At 36.3% G+C, this 16525-nt stretch overlaps 1 protein-coding gene and 1 pseudogene across 1 annotated transcript; both read right to left on the bottom strand.

The window, feature by feature from the left end:
* Positions 1-293: 293 nt before the first annotated feature.
* Positions 294-10387, bottom strand: LOC128031627 (WD repeat and HMG-box DNA-binding protein 1-like; annotated as a pseudogene).
* Positions 10388-12014: 1627 nt separating this feature from the next.
* Positions 12015-14946, bottom strand: LOC127933545 (suppressor of cytokine signaling 4-like). Its single transcript, XM_052530589.1, has 2 exons — positions 14869-14946; positions 12015-14204 (listed from the first exon to the last, which is right to left on the bottom strand). Exon 2 carries the CDS (start codon positions 14176-14178, stop codon positions 13039-13041), a length of 1140 nt encoding a protein of 379 aa, XP_052386549.1. The 5' UTR covers positions 14179-14204; positions 14869-14946; the 3' UTR covers positions 12015-13038.
* Positions 14947-16525: the final 1579 nt, after the last annotated feature.

Raw genomic sequence — 16525 nt, 5'->3', positions numbered from 1 at the left:
AAAAGACCTTTGGGTGATGATGTTCTTATGATGAAAAATAAAAGCAGTGTTTCTAAAGTGAAATGAACCATGCAACATAAAGGTTGTACAACTGGAAACTTGTCAGTTCAGATCAGTTTTATTTCAAAATGCACAAAGTTCAGTGACCTCAAATGAACATCAGAAAACTCATTCACAACACTTTTCACAAGGACATCCATCATTACATCACTGGTGTGCAAGCAATGTTACATACTTTCAACTTACCAATTTGACAAGACAATCTTTAGAATAAAGAAAATGGCACACAAGGCTCAAAATGTAACATTTTAGCTTTTATTATGATTATTTGTTTTACATACAGTACAAAACATCACAAAAACACATCCAAAGCATTCAGGATTTCACTAGATTTGATTAAGAGAGCTAGTTATTAATCTTCTCATTGCAAATTTTTTAAAGAGACTTTGCTTCATTTCAAATACAAATGAAGAGACGCACAGTGCTTTCAAAAGAGCTCAAACTTGAGAACAAATGGATCACAAATGAGCAGGCAGTCTATATGACAGAATAAGAGGTCAGCGAATTACAGTAAACAAAACAAAAAACTTTAGGTTTTCCCCAAAATCAATATTAAAATAAAATATAAAAATACATGGGCATTAAACAAATTCATGTTAAGTGCTATTCATTGTTAAATGCAAACGCAGAGAGTTTAGCAGAAGTATCCAGTGGCTTTTTCTTTTTGGTGCTGCCCTCATCCGACTCCATTTGTTCATCTGCTTGTCCTTCTTCATCTTCACGCTTTCGTTTCTTGGGGTCAGCGTCGCCCTTTGCTCTCTCCCTCCAGTTCTGAATCAAAAGATAAAATGGAATTATGTTCATTCATGTACATGCTTGCAAAAATCAAAAAAGCGATAAACAGTATCATTCAAATAAGCCTGTTATTGTAATTAAAATTGTTTGTGTAAACAAAAGCAGCGAACATTTACTGACGACCATGATGAGTCACCAGACCCATTTCACATATGAGCCCCGGGGCCCTTTTTGCACCCCCCCCCCCCTCACGCTGCACGCCATTCTTCATTGTAACGCACTCTTTCAGCGGCTGATGCCACCCCCAAGTCATTAACATAAGATCAATGAGTGCAGCATACACCCCCAGCCAGGGTTTCCAGAGCAACAGGCATCCTAACCATTTCCCATCCATGCTGGAGTGTGTGAAGAGTCATTCTGCCCTGCACTGAGTGGCCCTGTGGGTGCAGGCTCACGGACAGATTGTTCATACAGCAGAGAATGAGTGTTTGGAAAGCACCCACACATAGACAGGTAAGTGGAGATCAGAAAAATCGGAAGATACTTGCTAATAAACAGTGTTGTCATGGATAAACTGGCTTAGAGCTTTAGGATCAAATTACAAAATAGAGGAAACTGAACTAGAGAAAAAAAAGAAAGTACATGAATGAAATCTGTTACACAACCAATGCACGTGCAAAAAAACAAACAAAAAAAAAACACTGAAACAGGGAAATTCCTAGGTAACCTTCCTGAATATAATAATAGACTGAATAATAACTAAACAGTTTAAGATAAATGTGCATGTGTCACAATAGTGCAGAAACGCCCCATGCCTTCCTTGAGAACATCCATTTCCTCAAAGTCAGGATTGTCTGTTAGAATGCTCTTCCTATTCTCCTCAAGCCACAGCTGAAAGCCAGTTTTCGGCCTAAAGGAAGTAAATTGTAGTTACAGACATGACAGCAAACAAAACATTAAAAACAATGACAGCTTATAGGAGATCATACTGGTGTCAGCCAGCACAAATCATGAACAGCTGATTAATGTTAATATTCTACTTTGAGATTATTTACATCAGGTAAAAAAAAACATTTGGATTGATTTGTTAATCTAACATCAATAAATAAATATGGATTAAAAATAATAATGACTGACTATAATTCATTTTAGAATGGAGTTATATTGTCAACAATGATCTGATTAATTTTAGTTTTTCATTCAAATACTCATTATCTATGCCAATTTGTAAACGTTATTATATTTCATAGTATACCTGATTTCTCTTAGACACACTACCAAGAGGTTAAGGCCTTTGTCTTAAAAAAAATAAAATTACAGATTTACTCTACTGTTCTTATTTATTAATATATAAAGTTATTAACAAAAAGTAATCATTACATTTTTATGGTACATCCCTAAATTTGATACAATTAGTATGATGACTGCTGAAATGAAATACTTTCGAGTTGAAAGTAAAATAATTTGATGTTCTTACATAATTAAAATAAAAGTAGCAAGAAAAATCTCTCTTTTACTTTCGGTTTTCAATATTTTCCGCTGACGCTGGAGGCGTAGCTGCAGGAGCCGGTTTGACTTTTTTTGATTCTGACTGGTTGTCCTCCGGTTTCTTACGGTTTCCTTTAGAGGCACTCATCTGGAGCAGAGTGGCCTGGGTCTGAAAAACGGGGCCTTGCAAATGAACACGGACTCAAAACATGTAATTATCTGTTACATATAAAACATGGAATTTTGGGTGTAGCACACTGGCTAAAGAACATAATGTTGTTTATACTCCAATAGAAAGACCTGACATTTCACCTGAACAAATGTTCTGCCATCAGAACTAAACATTTTGGAGGAAAGGATACTAGATAACCAGGTCGTCCCAGGCAGACCGAGCGGAGAGTGAGTTTTATGGGGTGAGACAGAGTGTGTGACCCTGCAGAGCTGGAGAACATTTGTATTTGAGCAACACACTGTACCTTGGACTTGGGTTTGGGTGCCAGGGGCTTCAGGACTTGGGCTTTGTCTCATGCACTCCAAAACATTAGTTGTTCTGGGCTGACCAGCTGGTGAACTTGATGACTTTCCTGCTCCAGACATCTGCAATTTAAACATATTAACCAAGTATTCTTGAAACACAAGATTTAAAAGGAGCTTTATTTCTTTAAGATTTGTGCAATTCTAACTTTAAAAGGGTTCACACGTCCTTCTCTGCTCACTGTGACACACAAGCATTTTCACTGTCAGCAGACACTCATATATAACTGTGGCCCATCTGTGCCACTCAAAAACTCATTTGAAAAATGCAGTCAATTTAAAAGAAAAGTTAAAGAAATCAAAAATTGCAAACTGCAAAATTCCTGTTTTTAACCTTTTCATATTCGATTTACTGAAATCTTTATATTCTATTTTTATATTCTACTCACTTGGTTTGGCAGACAGCCTCTCGGGTGATTTCACTCCTTTTTTGAAGGGATTCAAACCTGGAAAGTTAAATTTTGTACATATCCAAATATGAATAAAAAATCATATTCAATAATAATAATTAAAAAAAAAATAGTAGAATTTTTTAGACTAATGCCCAAAAACAAGTACCGTAATGTGCTCAGATAAGAGTGTCAATAAAGAATGCTTTCATTTTAAAGATCAAGAAATATATAACTAATATGCAAAGAACTTTTGCTTTGATATACTTTAATACACTGTACTTTTCAGATCCGAGTATGGAGGAAAAACAAGTATTTAAAACATAATTTCAAGAGTTTTTCTAGGCCTGAAGATGATAGCTAGCTAGATATTCATTTAATTCTAATTCATTATGCTAACCTCTGATAGGCGGACTCTTTTTCTTCGTGCTCCTCCTCCTGAATCTGACTGGCTTTTTCCAGGGCGAGTTCACTGTAGCCCCTTTCACACTGCACGTCGGACCCGCAATATTCCCGTAACATTGCCTGGTCGCCTTCTGTGTGAAAGCAACCACGTCCCGGAATTGATTACCGAATCAAACCCGGGTCGGGGACATAGTAACATTGCGGTAATCGATCCGGAACGAGCGCTGTGTGAACAAAAGCCAGATCTAATTCCGTATCGAAGTGATGATGCGCGTTATCGCGCGACTCTTTTAACATTCGCGACGAAAACATATGTGCAAACTGTAATGAAGCAGAGATCAGTTAGGCAGGTGACACACTGGCTGCGTGGCGTGAGCGCCGCGTGTCTGAAGCGTCCCAGAAGCGTCCCAGAAGCGTCCCAGAAGCGTGGAGGATTCTGTGACGTGTCGCGGTAAAAATAGGCGTCGGTTCTATTTCTAGCAAGCAAGCGTTTGCCGCGCGGCTCGAGCCGCGCCTGAGAAGCACCTTGTTTAAACATGCCCTCATGTCTACGTCACTGTGTGGGAAGATTTGCATAGCACTGCCCAAATGTAAAAGGACAGTATAAGTCATTATAATCAGTAATTATGTCCCAACTGGATGTCAAAAATATCTCGTTTGTAATGGATTTTATGGGTTTTGCCTTATTGCACCAGGACACGGCATCAGAGTATGTCAAGAAGGCATAACATTTCCATCATGCACTTGAGCTATTCAGCCAATCACAAAGCACTTGGTGGCTGGCCAATCAGAGCACACCTTGCTTTTCAGAATGATGAGCTTTGTAGAAACAGACAAAGGAGAAACAAAAATGTACAGTATGTGGAAAATAATGTGTTTTTAACCTTAAACCGCACAAACACATTTCATTTCACCAAATACACAAAATAATGTTCTTTCTTAGCAACATCATATAACCCCTTTAACTATCAAAGGAATACAGTAAAGGTGACTCACCCTCCGCAGTGAAGCCCATCCATGCCAGGAAGGACTTCAGTGTGAGAGGCAATGGTTCTCCGTCTATGACCTAACGTCTCTGTATGCCAAGCCCCTGATCTCCATCAAACCCGGTACCTGATGGCATACATGACAATCAAGCTCAACCAATTTACATACACAAACTCCAAGTGTTGGGAATAAACTTTTGATTCAGTTTATCTGGATTGCTCATTTAGTTGAATAAAAATAAATAAAAAATCCATCTGAGTCATTGCTCAAAAGTGCTTCCAGATGTGCCATTTTTATTGTTTTTTAATAAGTTAAATTGTGATCAGTTTTCTCCTTTTACGGCTACTTTGCAAGTCGACCTTAATTATTAAAAGAAACAAGGATATAAACTATAAATTTATTCATGATGGAGTTGAAAACCAATGATTAGAAACTAGTATGTAACAGACTACATACACAAAAATAAATAAATAAATAAATAAAGCATACACATTTATGAATATGATTTAGGGCTTGTGGTTGTTCAAAACAAGGGGATGCTGCCATGAAACCAGTGCTTGTACCGAAAGTAGATTGGCACGCATTAGTACCTCTGTGATACACTACAAGAAGCTCAGTTTTCCATATACTTTCTACATGTACATCTTTTTCTGTCATTATGTTTAAGGAATTGACTTACTGAAAAATGAAATGTGTCTAAATCAACAAGTGTCAGAGTATGATTATGTAACAACCCTGGTATCGTTTTTACATTTCCACAGAAAAGAAGTTCCCAGTAACAAAAAAAGTACCATAGTTTCTTAATATTCAAATTTACCACGAATGCTCATTATCTGAAATACAACTTCTATGACACCTTTTGTAATTTATTCACTTAAAGCAAAGAATTCACTACCGGATTTCTACTGGATTAGTAGTTATCCAGATAAAAATGGAGGCAAAGTGTACATTTGCTTTGTAAACAAAAGCTAGCAGTTGAGGACAAAGGGGAATCTACAGATCAAGGTTCACATCAGCTTCTGCTGACCGTAATCTGATTAACATGAAACCAGCCCAGCTGAATACCAATGAACTTCATTAATGCATCCAAACTAAAGAAATGAAAGAAACTAAGTCAATAATTAAAACTAAGCTCTTCAGTTCCCTCACAGGCCAGCAGCACGGCATCCTGGGATAGATCGGCCATGGTGTGGCCCAGGGTGTTTGTGGAAACATGTTCTCATTCTGTTTACGCCAAATTCTGACTCTACAATCTGAATGTCTCAACAGAAATCGAGACTCCTCAGACCAGGCAACATTTTTCCAGTCAAACTGTCCAATTTTGGTGAGCTTGTGCAAATTGTAGCTTCTTTTTCATATTTGTAGTGGAGATGAGTGGTACCCGGTGGGGCCTTCTGCTGTTGTAGCCCATCTGCCTCAAGGTTGTGTATGTTGTGGCTTCACAAATGCTTTGCTGCATACCTTGGTTGTAACGAGTGGTTATTTCAGTCAAAGTTGCTCTTCTATCAGCTTGAATCAGTCGGCCCATTCTCCTCTTAACTCTAGCATCAACACGGCATTTTCGCCCACAGGACTGCCGCATACTGGATGTTTTTCTCTTTTCACACCATTCTTTGTAAACTCTAGAAATGGTTGTGCGTGAAAATCCCAGTAACTGAGCAGATTGTGAAATACTCAGACCGGCCCGTCTGGCACCAACAACCATGCCACGTTCAAAATTGCACAAATCACCTTTCTTTCCCATTCTGACATTTAGTTTGGAGTTCAGGAGATTGTTTTGACCAGGACCACACCCCTAAATGCATTGAAACAACTGCAATGTGATTGGTTGATTAGATTATTGCAATTGCATTAATGAGAAATTAAACAGGTGTTCCTGATAATCCTTTAGGTGAGTATATATATATATATATATATATATATATATATATATATATATATATATATACATATATATTTAACATATTAATATTAACAAATATACAGACAAAGAATGATTTTATTTGGGGGTTTTTTTTATAATCAAGCAAATATAGGCACATAAAGGTCCATATACATCATGACTTGAAAATGGCGAGACCCTGAAGGTACGACTGACCTTGGTACTCTGAACAATGGAGGAGGAGGACAGTACGCCTTCCAGGAGCCCGAGGCAGCCCTCGGTGTCAGTGTAAGCGATCCGGCCCCCTAAGGGATGCCACTCCATCCCACACACAGTGAACCCTTTCTCGTGTTTCTGTCTGTAATAGTACAAAATCAACAACATCATCACTGCACAGACTACACTGTCTGAAATGAAAGATACCATCTTCCTAGAAACATTGTTAAACTCACAATATTGAATGCTATTACAGAAGACGTATAAAGCGTTAATGAAAATACAATGTTCACATTCTGTCCAAAGTCTTAAAAAAAAAAAACACACCAAAATCTTCAATAATATTAACATAAATGTGACTACAACCTCTCAATACACAGTTTGACCAACAGGTTTCCGCCAACTGTTCCTCCAGCCAGAAACTTCCCACACGGTGACCAGACCACGACATTAACAACCCGAGAAGAGAAAGAGTCTGAAAGATTTGCTCATTTCATTATGCACTGCAATATAACGCAACTTTTACCACACAGCTTTTACCACACAATACATTTGATACAGTAGGCAAAAGCTTAATACACAATTGTAACGCTAATAAAGGTTTCCACAATCTAAAAATTACCTATTTCTAATTTTATTTCTTTTAACTGTTCCTCTGAAAATCACTGAGTTGCTTTCTACTGACCTGTGAGATGAGGTCATCGGAGAGCGTGCTGACATGTGTCCATGTGTTTCTGTCATACAGCTGAATGGTCAAGTCCACCGGTACGGCAAGCAGCTACAAGTGTGTATATACAACAAATGAACAGCTAAATCTTAAATATCACGACTGTTGTATATGGCTGAGAGAGTGATTGATGTGCTCATAAAGCATTCATATAGGAAACAACCGAAGAGAAAACTTGAAAATGTAAATTGAATTTTGGAGAGGCCTTGTGTGTGTGTGTGTGTGTGTGTGTGTGTGTGTGTGTGTGTATGTGTGTGTGTGTGTGTGTGTGTGTGTGTGTGTGTGTGTGTGTGTGTGTGTGTGTGTGTTAATGTCCATACCTTTCCTGAACGAGGCTGCTATGTAAGCCTACAGAGAGCCTTGGCATTGCTCACATCACTAGATTTCTGGAGAATTTTCCATTGAGCTTCTTGAGTCAACACACACACAACAGAGTTCACCAGCTTTACATCAGATCTAAAAAAAATGGTTTAAATGTATTTTATTTGAAATGTTAGATTTTTTTTTTTAATGCAGTGTTCTTTGAGTTTTTTTTATTTATAATTTTGAAATTAAATTATTTTTTGAAAGGTTATAACTTATAACCAAAAAATAATTAATACACATAATAAAGAGCTCTCTATTACTTGAAGTTGTACATGTTTTCCAATGTGAGGCCTCATACCTGTGACTCAATAGACCACACAGTAACTAATCCATCACAGCTGGAGGAAGCCTGTCAGGAAGTGACATGAGCATACGAAAATGAATAATTATGACCCAACGCTTCAAATTTAATAGATAAATACTCATCACAACACGTTAAACATCAACAAACAACACAAATCCACTACTGTTCTAAATATATTCTCTTATGCTCACCAAGGCTGCACTTATTGGATCAAACATACAGCAAAAACAGTATTTTTACAACAGTTTTATATTTGAATGTATTTTAAAATTAATTTTTTTTCCTATGAAGCAAAGCTGAATTTTCAAGCAGCCATTACTCCAGTCTTCAGCGTCACATGATCCTTCAGAAAACATTCTGATATACTGATTTGCTTTGCAAGAAACGTGTTTTTGAATGGTTTTGCCATTTAATATTTTTTGTGTAAACCACAATTTTTTTTTCTGAAATCTCTTAAGAATATTAAGTTAAAAAGAACAGCATTCATGTTAAATAAAAATAATTTGTAACTTTACAAATGTGTTTGTTGTCACTTTTTAACAAATGAATGCATCCTTACTCAATAATATATATATATATATATATATATATATATATATATATATATATATATATATATATATATATATATATATATATATATATATATATAAATAAAAACATTGTACAGACCCCAAATGATAATGTATGCAATAAATGTTAATGGCAATGTAAGAAATAAATATGACACTGAAATTATTCATGAGCAATTCTTAATTTGGCCACATTCACAAATAAGAGGGGATCATTAAAAGGCACCATGACACTCACAAGGAACGCATCAGAAGGGTCAAGAGCCACACTGAGGACAGGAGCATCATGTCCACCTAAGGTCTTCGGCTGACTGCTGTCCACCACATCCACTATCTTCACAATAAAGTCACTGAAAAACAGAATGCCAAAATTAGCGCCTTCATTCTCCACCATCTTCAGCCCAGCAGAGACTCATATTGGCACTGCAGATCTTTACGATCTGAAGTGGGGAAATAAATGAAAACTCATTTCCGACCTCTACAGGAAGAGAACAAAAAAAAATCAAATAACCTGTTGGGAGCTCAGCTGCATCAATATTCAAGCATCGGCAGCAGGATAAAACTGCTTGATCAATGCTGTGTCATGCTCGCTGCCTTCAGCCGTGACGCATCAGCTTAAAACAATCCATATATCCAGAAAACTGCCATTTACCCAAACACAACTAATCATAAAACAATCAAAGTGATTTCAACTGTGCATTGATGTCGGACGAAAGCACAACGATGGGAGTATTAAACGATACATTGAAACAATAATATATTATACAAAAAATAAATATGTTTTTTTTGACACCAATTTGACTAATCAACTACTACTAAAAATAAGTTATATCAACTGGCGTTTTAGGCAATTTAGAAATTCCCGCCAGGATAAGTGTGGGAAAGAGAGGATGTGTGATCACCCTGAGACCTAAATATCCTTAACAATACAAATGTAGCAGGATGAGGACTGAAAGTAAGTCGCACCTGGATCCTGTAGCCACTCTTGACCCGCTGCTGCTGAAGGTGACGTGGTTTGCGTTGGTGGTGAATCCAGTGACAATGCCATCTGGATCTCCCTCTGGGAAAGTGTCAATCTGAACTGTGTTGTTGGAAACTGCTGTAACTAACTTTCCATTCTGCAGGGGATAATAAACACTGACATTTAAATAAAAACTCACTATAGAGTTATTCATGTAATTATACTACTATATACCGTATTTTTCGGACTATAAGTCGCACCAGAGTATAAGTCGCATCAGTCCAAAAATACGTCATGATGAGGAAAAAAACATAAGTTGCACTGGAGTATAAGTTGCATTTATTTAGACCCAAGAACCAAGAGAAAACATTACCGTCTACAGCCGCCAGAGGGCGCTCTATGATTTCAGTGTAGACTACAGGAGCAATGAGCAGCATAGAGCGCCCTCTCGCGGCTGGAGACGGTAATGTTTTCTATTGGTTAATTTCTCTTGGTTCATGTCAAATTAATTTTGATAAATAAGTCACATCTGACTATAAGTCGCAGGACCAGCCAAACTATGAAAAAAAGTGTGACTTATAGTCCGGAAAATGCGGTAATTGACTGGATAAATAGAAAGAAAAAAAATGTTAACTTACCTTCAAGGCTACAGAATACACCTTCTCCCCAACATTTATGGATTTGGGATCGTCGTCATCTAGACTTTTCCAAATGCGAACATCACCGTCGCTCCCTCAGGTCACAATACACCTAGGAAACATCATTAGGTGTTTGAAACAATACACATCAAAACAGGCATCTTAGAATTTCTAATTCCTTGCGACTGAAATCAAAGCGTGTTAAAAACACAGTTAAAATGCTCAGTTACAGTATATTATAAACTGTAGTAATATACTATATGGATAAATGCATCTTAATTCACTTGTATAATCCTTTTCCATCTTCGAGGCTAAATTGCCAATATTAAAAAGAAAATGCAAATATAGTTTTTACAAAGCTTTTTATTAAAGCAATTTATTAAAGCAATTCAGTTTTATTTACATTTTCGTTTTATTGTCTCCTTTATTTCACAGACTTCATTTTTCATTTTTGTTTTAATTTTCAAAGTAAACCTGCATGGATATTATGTTAACCAGTGGGCGGGGTTTATTGATTAAATGACGAAGAGTGCGTACAGTTTTCTATATTTTAAATGTCAATCTGGTTTTCATTTTTACAATTGAAATGATTTATTTAAAACCTTTCATATATCATTTCTTAAGAAGACTTAAAAAAACATATAAATTACCAAAATAATCTATAAAGAAAAATAACGTACATGGGCAGGTGTAAAAATACTGTTAAACAGAATTTTCATTATGTGAGATATTTATTATGTGCAGATATAGACAACCTGGCTTTCATCTCCAGTTTAGACAAATCACATGATGCCAAATATTAAAATTATGTCATTAATAACTTACCCTCATGTCGTTCCAAACCCGTAAGACCTCCGTTTATCTTTGTAACACAGTTTAAGATATATGTTCGAAGTGCATGTAAAAAAATTATGTTATTGTTATTAACAAATAAACAGCAGTTGGAACTGCCTGCAGCAAAACTGATATGAGACATAAGCATCAATAATTTAATACAGTCTGGAGTTGTACATTTAGTCCTCTACATGAGAATAAATAAAATATCCTCATTGTCTGTTTGCTGAATAATTTGATATGCAGTTCAGGAAGCAGCTCCAGTATATGCTTGTAGACTGAAATATAATACCAAATATAATAAGATTAATAGACACAATGGGACATGTCATCACTGCATCATTTTTTTTTTTTTTTTTTTTGCATGTGTTTCCAGATTTGACTACATTGTAGAGAACAATTGTCCCCAAAAGAAAAGTAAAATATGAAACTAATCAATAAATTATGGTTTAATAAAAATTAATAAATAAATGTGTGTGTGTGGGGGGGGGGATAAAACAACAACAGCAGAAATCAATAGTATTAAAGATGATTTTAACAGTTGATGTTTTGTCTATTGAAATTCTTTCAAAAAATCTCAGAAACATTAATATTTAACATCAGTGGGTTTGGAAGATCAGTATGGTTCCTGTCTCAGTCAATTGAGAATCAGTTTTCCAGAGTGAAATCATAATAACATCTTTAACTAAACCAAAGTTGTAAGAAAGAATCATTCCACATTTAGTTAAAAGTGAAAATATTTATGTTTTCAATATATGGCATTCAGTGTATTGTTTTCCCATTTTATACAGTGGTGGTGGATGAGGAGATGTAAAGCGTTTTGGGTGCCTATAGAAAAGCACTAATGTAAGGAATTATTATTATTATTATTATTATTATACCATATGTACACAGATTCCCTTTAAACCATGCAGAACATAATAATTCAAAATATTCATAAATAGCAGCACATATTTTCACCTATTAGAATAGAAACTTATTATAAAACATAATGAAACAAATCAGCCTCGATTAACTTGTTGGTTCTATTGCTTGTTTTTATTGAAAATGTATAGCTACAATATGTGGTTGAATTGCTTCAATACTGGACGGGTCTATCAAACAATAATATACTGACAAGGTTTGGCAACTCAAACAGAAATGGTTTAGGCACTGTGTTTAGCTCTAAAATATAAGTCAGATAGAGAATCTAGTGGTTAATGTCAAGTTAGTATTACAAGTCTGCCATCTAGTGGAATCTGGTAAGTATTACAATAAAACTGTCACTAGAAGAAACAACAAAAAACAACTTTTTAACAGACTTTGATGATGATGTGTTTGCACAGATTTTAACATCACAAATCTAATAGTAGTTTTTCATATTTTCATTAAAATAGTCACATTTATTATGCTATGCGTTGTGTTATAGCCTATTCACTTGGCATTAAGTAACACAAAACGAAGACTGCAGTGAGGGTGTTCAAATGGAGGAGAGGGTGCAGACAAATCTGACATCATTCTCGCTTCTGGCTGCATTTCTCAATATGCATCCTTAAACGATCTTGTCTTTAGTCGTTTCTTAAGTTTAACCGACTATGACGGCTTTCGCTTCTGAGAACACCGGAAATGTGAAAAGGGTCCATTAAATTTTCTGTTTCATCATGAACATCTAGGGCACAGAACTTTATATTGCATACAGACGTAAATAAAGTGTATTAACAGATGAGAAATACAAAACAAGAAAAAAGACTAATCAAATTCATATAGAGAACTTGCAAAAGAACACTTAATAGTATAGAAATGTGAAGCAATTTCCTGCGTATATTTGTTTTTCACAAGATTATGTTAGAAACATAATCTGTTTTTGTGCTGTATGATAACAAAGTCCACCATGTTGTGTGGAATATATTTGTTGTGCCTTTCAATCTGTAGCAACGTGTAGTTTTCTCTCATTTCTGTTTTTAAACAGCACAAGCTCCATTGCATCTATAGTGGTATTGCCTAAGGAAGAGTCTCAAACTGTAGGGTAAAGGCAAGGTGTCAATTCCCTGATATGTTGTACAGCTACAGATGACCGCTCTGCACATGTGCTGCAGAGAGAAAGGAAAGTTCCTAGATAGTGGGCGAGAGAGAAGAGGCTCAAAAAACAAGCATGTGGCCGGGTCACTGTAGTGCCTCAACAGGCCCGTGACACTGGGATCTCTGTACATACAAGGGTCACGGCCATCAAAGCTAAAGCGCTTCCCGTTTTGCTCTATTCGAGCATGGAGGGAGCGGCTATAGCGTCTGAAGCTAACCGAGAAGAGGTATTCATCCTGGGCAGAGTCTCGGAGCAGAAAGGTCCCCTCTGGTTGCCCTTCCAATAGTTGCTCAGCTTCGAAACGATCCAGGACACCCCAATAACAAGGGCTGTTGTTGATCTGAAGCAGATCAGGAACCAGGATGTAGTCAGTGTGGGCGCAGCACTGGGCGTCTCCATGTGCAAAAGACGGATCCCAGTCATCCAGACTAGAAGCCCCACTAGAGCTGATCTCCTCCCATGAAATGAGCGTTGGAGGAGAGGAGGATAACAAGGGACATTTGGGTTCGGTTTCGATGCTTAAAGAAGGTTTGGTATGAGTGCCATGTTTCTTGATCAGATGCCAACACTGAGCCAGTTCAGATTTCGGAGAGAAAGGACACTTGTCCTCCATGAGCTCAGACACATGAATCTTCCGTTTGGACCAAAAAAGGATGGAGAATGGACGTGAGGAACCGGACTGGTGGTGATGGTGGTGGTGATTGCGAAGAGGGAGACACTGGCCGACGGCGTCCTGAAACTTCTGCCTCAGAGACCGACGGGACAGGGCTTTCCTGCAAGGAGAATCCAAATCTGGTTCTCCAGGGACTGTGCAGCTGCACTTTCGCTCTCGACGTCTCCGGGGACAAGAAGCAGAGCGTACAGTCTGGTCATCAATTCCTTCCCCCTCTTCCCCTCTGGGCGCTGTCTCATGGCGTGACCCATGGGAGCGTTTTTTAATACTGCGGATGTAACTATCAGCGCTCCAGCTCCGCAGATTCTTGGGACGTGTGTCTGAGTTTTTGGGTTTCCTCTCTGACATTTCTGCAGGTTCTTTTTGGAAAAGTGCTGCACAGAATTTAAAAATAAATTAATATCGGCAAAGAAAAATATGAAGAATACTAATAGTATAAATGCTACTACAAGGCATGCAATATTACAAAATTAATGAATGCAGCATATATTTATGTAGAAACTATACATAACTGACAGTACCAAATATGAATTTAAATCATATAAATATGATTTTTCAGGAAATAAACAGGATTCTATTAATATGTTTTATTTGAAAGGAACACATTATTTTATACAATAATTAAAATAAATAGTTACCTAACTATTTATAACATAGACTATACAATGTATTCAACAACTTGAATTTTTCCATTTATACATTAACAAAATATGAAATACATTATGAAATTACTTCTATCTGTATAAGGTGTGTGTATATATATATATATATATATATATTGTGTGTGTGTGTATGTGTTTGCAGCATTTATGTATATGCAATTTATAATTTTTAAATAAATTAAAATAAATAAATAACTAATTTAATTAAAGATTGTTTTACAATCAGTAATTTAAACGGTATTTAATATTATACATTGTATGTGCACCATCTGTAAGGATACTTTGCATATAACAACTACTGTATGTAAAAGTAACAGACAAAAAACTTTAACCTCTTAAGTATCTTTTAAATGAAAGAAACCCAAATGTATCCTACCTTCAGAATGAAATGCTGTAGGAAAAGCTGATGTCCTCACAGAGGAGTAATTAATTTTTCCATGCGTGAAGTTCGTGCAGTGAGAGCTCGGCATGAACTGATGGGAGGAAGTGCATCCCTCCTATTTAAAACCTCTCAAGTATCAATTCCTCAGAGGAATACTTGCCCTTCACTGGACGGAAGCGGTACTTTTGTCAATGGACAGTTAACATATCATATGCAACGATGAATATGCTGTGCTGAAGAAATGACATTGAGAATCTTAAATGACTATAGGATGTATACTCAATGTCAGTATTAGTATCTTATCTACTGTAGCTGTTATATTATTATAGGCTGTTTTACCATCAAAAAAATAAATAAATAAATAAATAAATAAAAGTGCAAAAATAAGCCACAAGCCCACAACATTAACATCTTTTAAAATGTATTATCTCTTACTGTGACCTTTGACTGAACATCAGTGAATCAATGAGCTAAATGAAATTAGTCAATAATAACGAACATCTATTTACAAGGACAACTTTGTTAGGAAGGAAATAGGAAATCTCCTAACAGACACTGAGAGCTTTACTTCATTGATTTATTGATTGATACAGTATGTGCCCTGCTTAATTTGGGAACATCCGGCAAACATTTGCAAGCACAAAGGCAATTTTTGACACCCATTTCAGACGGTGGTCAGGGGTCCACTCCTATCAAATATCAAGAGTAATATCACAGGGATGCAGTTCCGGCCTGCTAAATGGATTACAAAATAAATTCAATAACTCTTTATGGCTGTGAAGTCATTAGGTGATGTCATTCTAAAATGTTACAATATTTTACTCTCATTTATTTAATATCACAGGCACACTACTGTATAGTTATAAATTATTCAGCAGGACACTGTGCATCTTATTTTTTTTACATTTTCATTGTAATCAGTTTCTCTCTTTTATGTGTGTGACTCGAGGCCAGCAGGATGGCATCCAAGGAACTGAGTGATGAATTCTCTTGTTATCTGTTAAAAGTGGTTGATCAGATCAATGTGCAGAGGCACAAATGATTCAGTTGTTCCACTCAACCCCCTCTCATGTCTTACAGATGTAAGAACATCGAAGAAATGTTATGTATTTCATTCTTTTCTCTTATAATATGCTAAACAGACCTTAAAAAATATATAGCCTATTATAAGTTACAAAAACTGAAATAAAAAATTACCAGTGACACCAATGTAAATTAACTGCCAAACTGTCAAACAATACAACCATGGTTATTTATGCTCCAGTCCATGATGGGAAGGGGTAAACAGGACTAAAAAAACACACAAAAAAATAAAAATGCAACTGCTTACCAGCATGTTTTGCCCTTAAAAAAATAGTATGGTAGAAAAATAGATGCATTGAGATGTATTACTTGCATTCCAGGAATTAACAAAAAGCTACAATAAATAACTGACATTTTTTAAGCATCATTACTTTTATTCATCATTTCAAAGTGTATTGTTGCAGAGAATTTTATCTCTTGGCAGACAGCATAACCTTCCTGCCCCATGAATTACCAGAATTTTACTGCTTCTATCAAATACTTGGACTAAATTTGGAGTCCCACAAGACCACACAGAGCAGAAACGAAGCATGTTTAGCGGGAGGAAGTAACAGGATCAGACAACTGG

The sequence above is a fragment of the Carassius gibelio genome, chromosome A17 (assembly GCF_023724105.1).
Source record: "Carassius gibelio isolate Cgi1373 ecotype wild population from Czech Republic chromosome A17, carGib1.2-hapl.c, whole genome shotgun sequence".
Lineage (NCBI taxonomy): Eukaryota > Metazoa > Chordata > Actinopteri > Cypriniformes > Cyprinidae > Carassius > Carassius gibelio.
This window is presented reverse-complemented; position numbering and strand designations above follow the sequence as displayed.

What these genes read in the sequence shown, in the direction of transcription:
- LOC127933545 (XM_052530589.1), bottom strand. Translation starts at nt 14,178, where the DNA reads ATGTCAGAGAGGAAACCCAAAAACTCAGACACACGTCCCAAGAATCTG.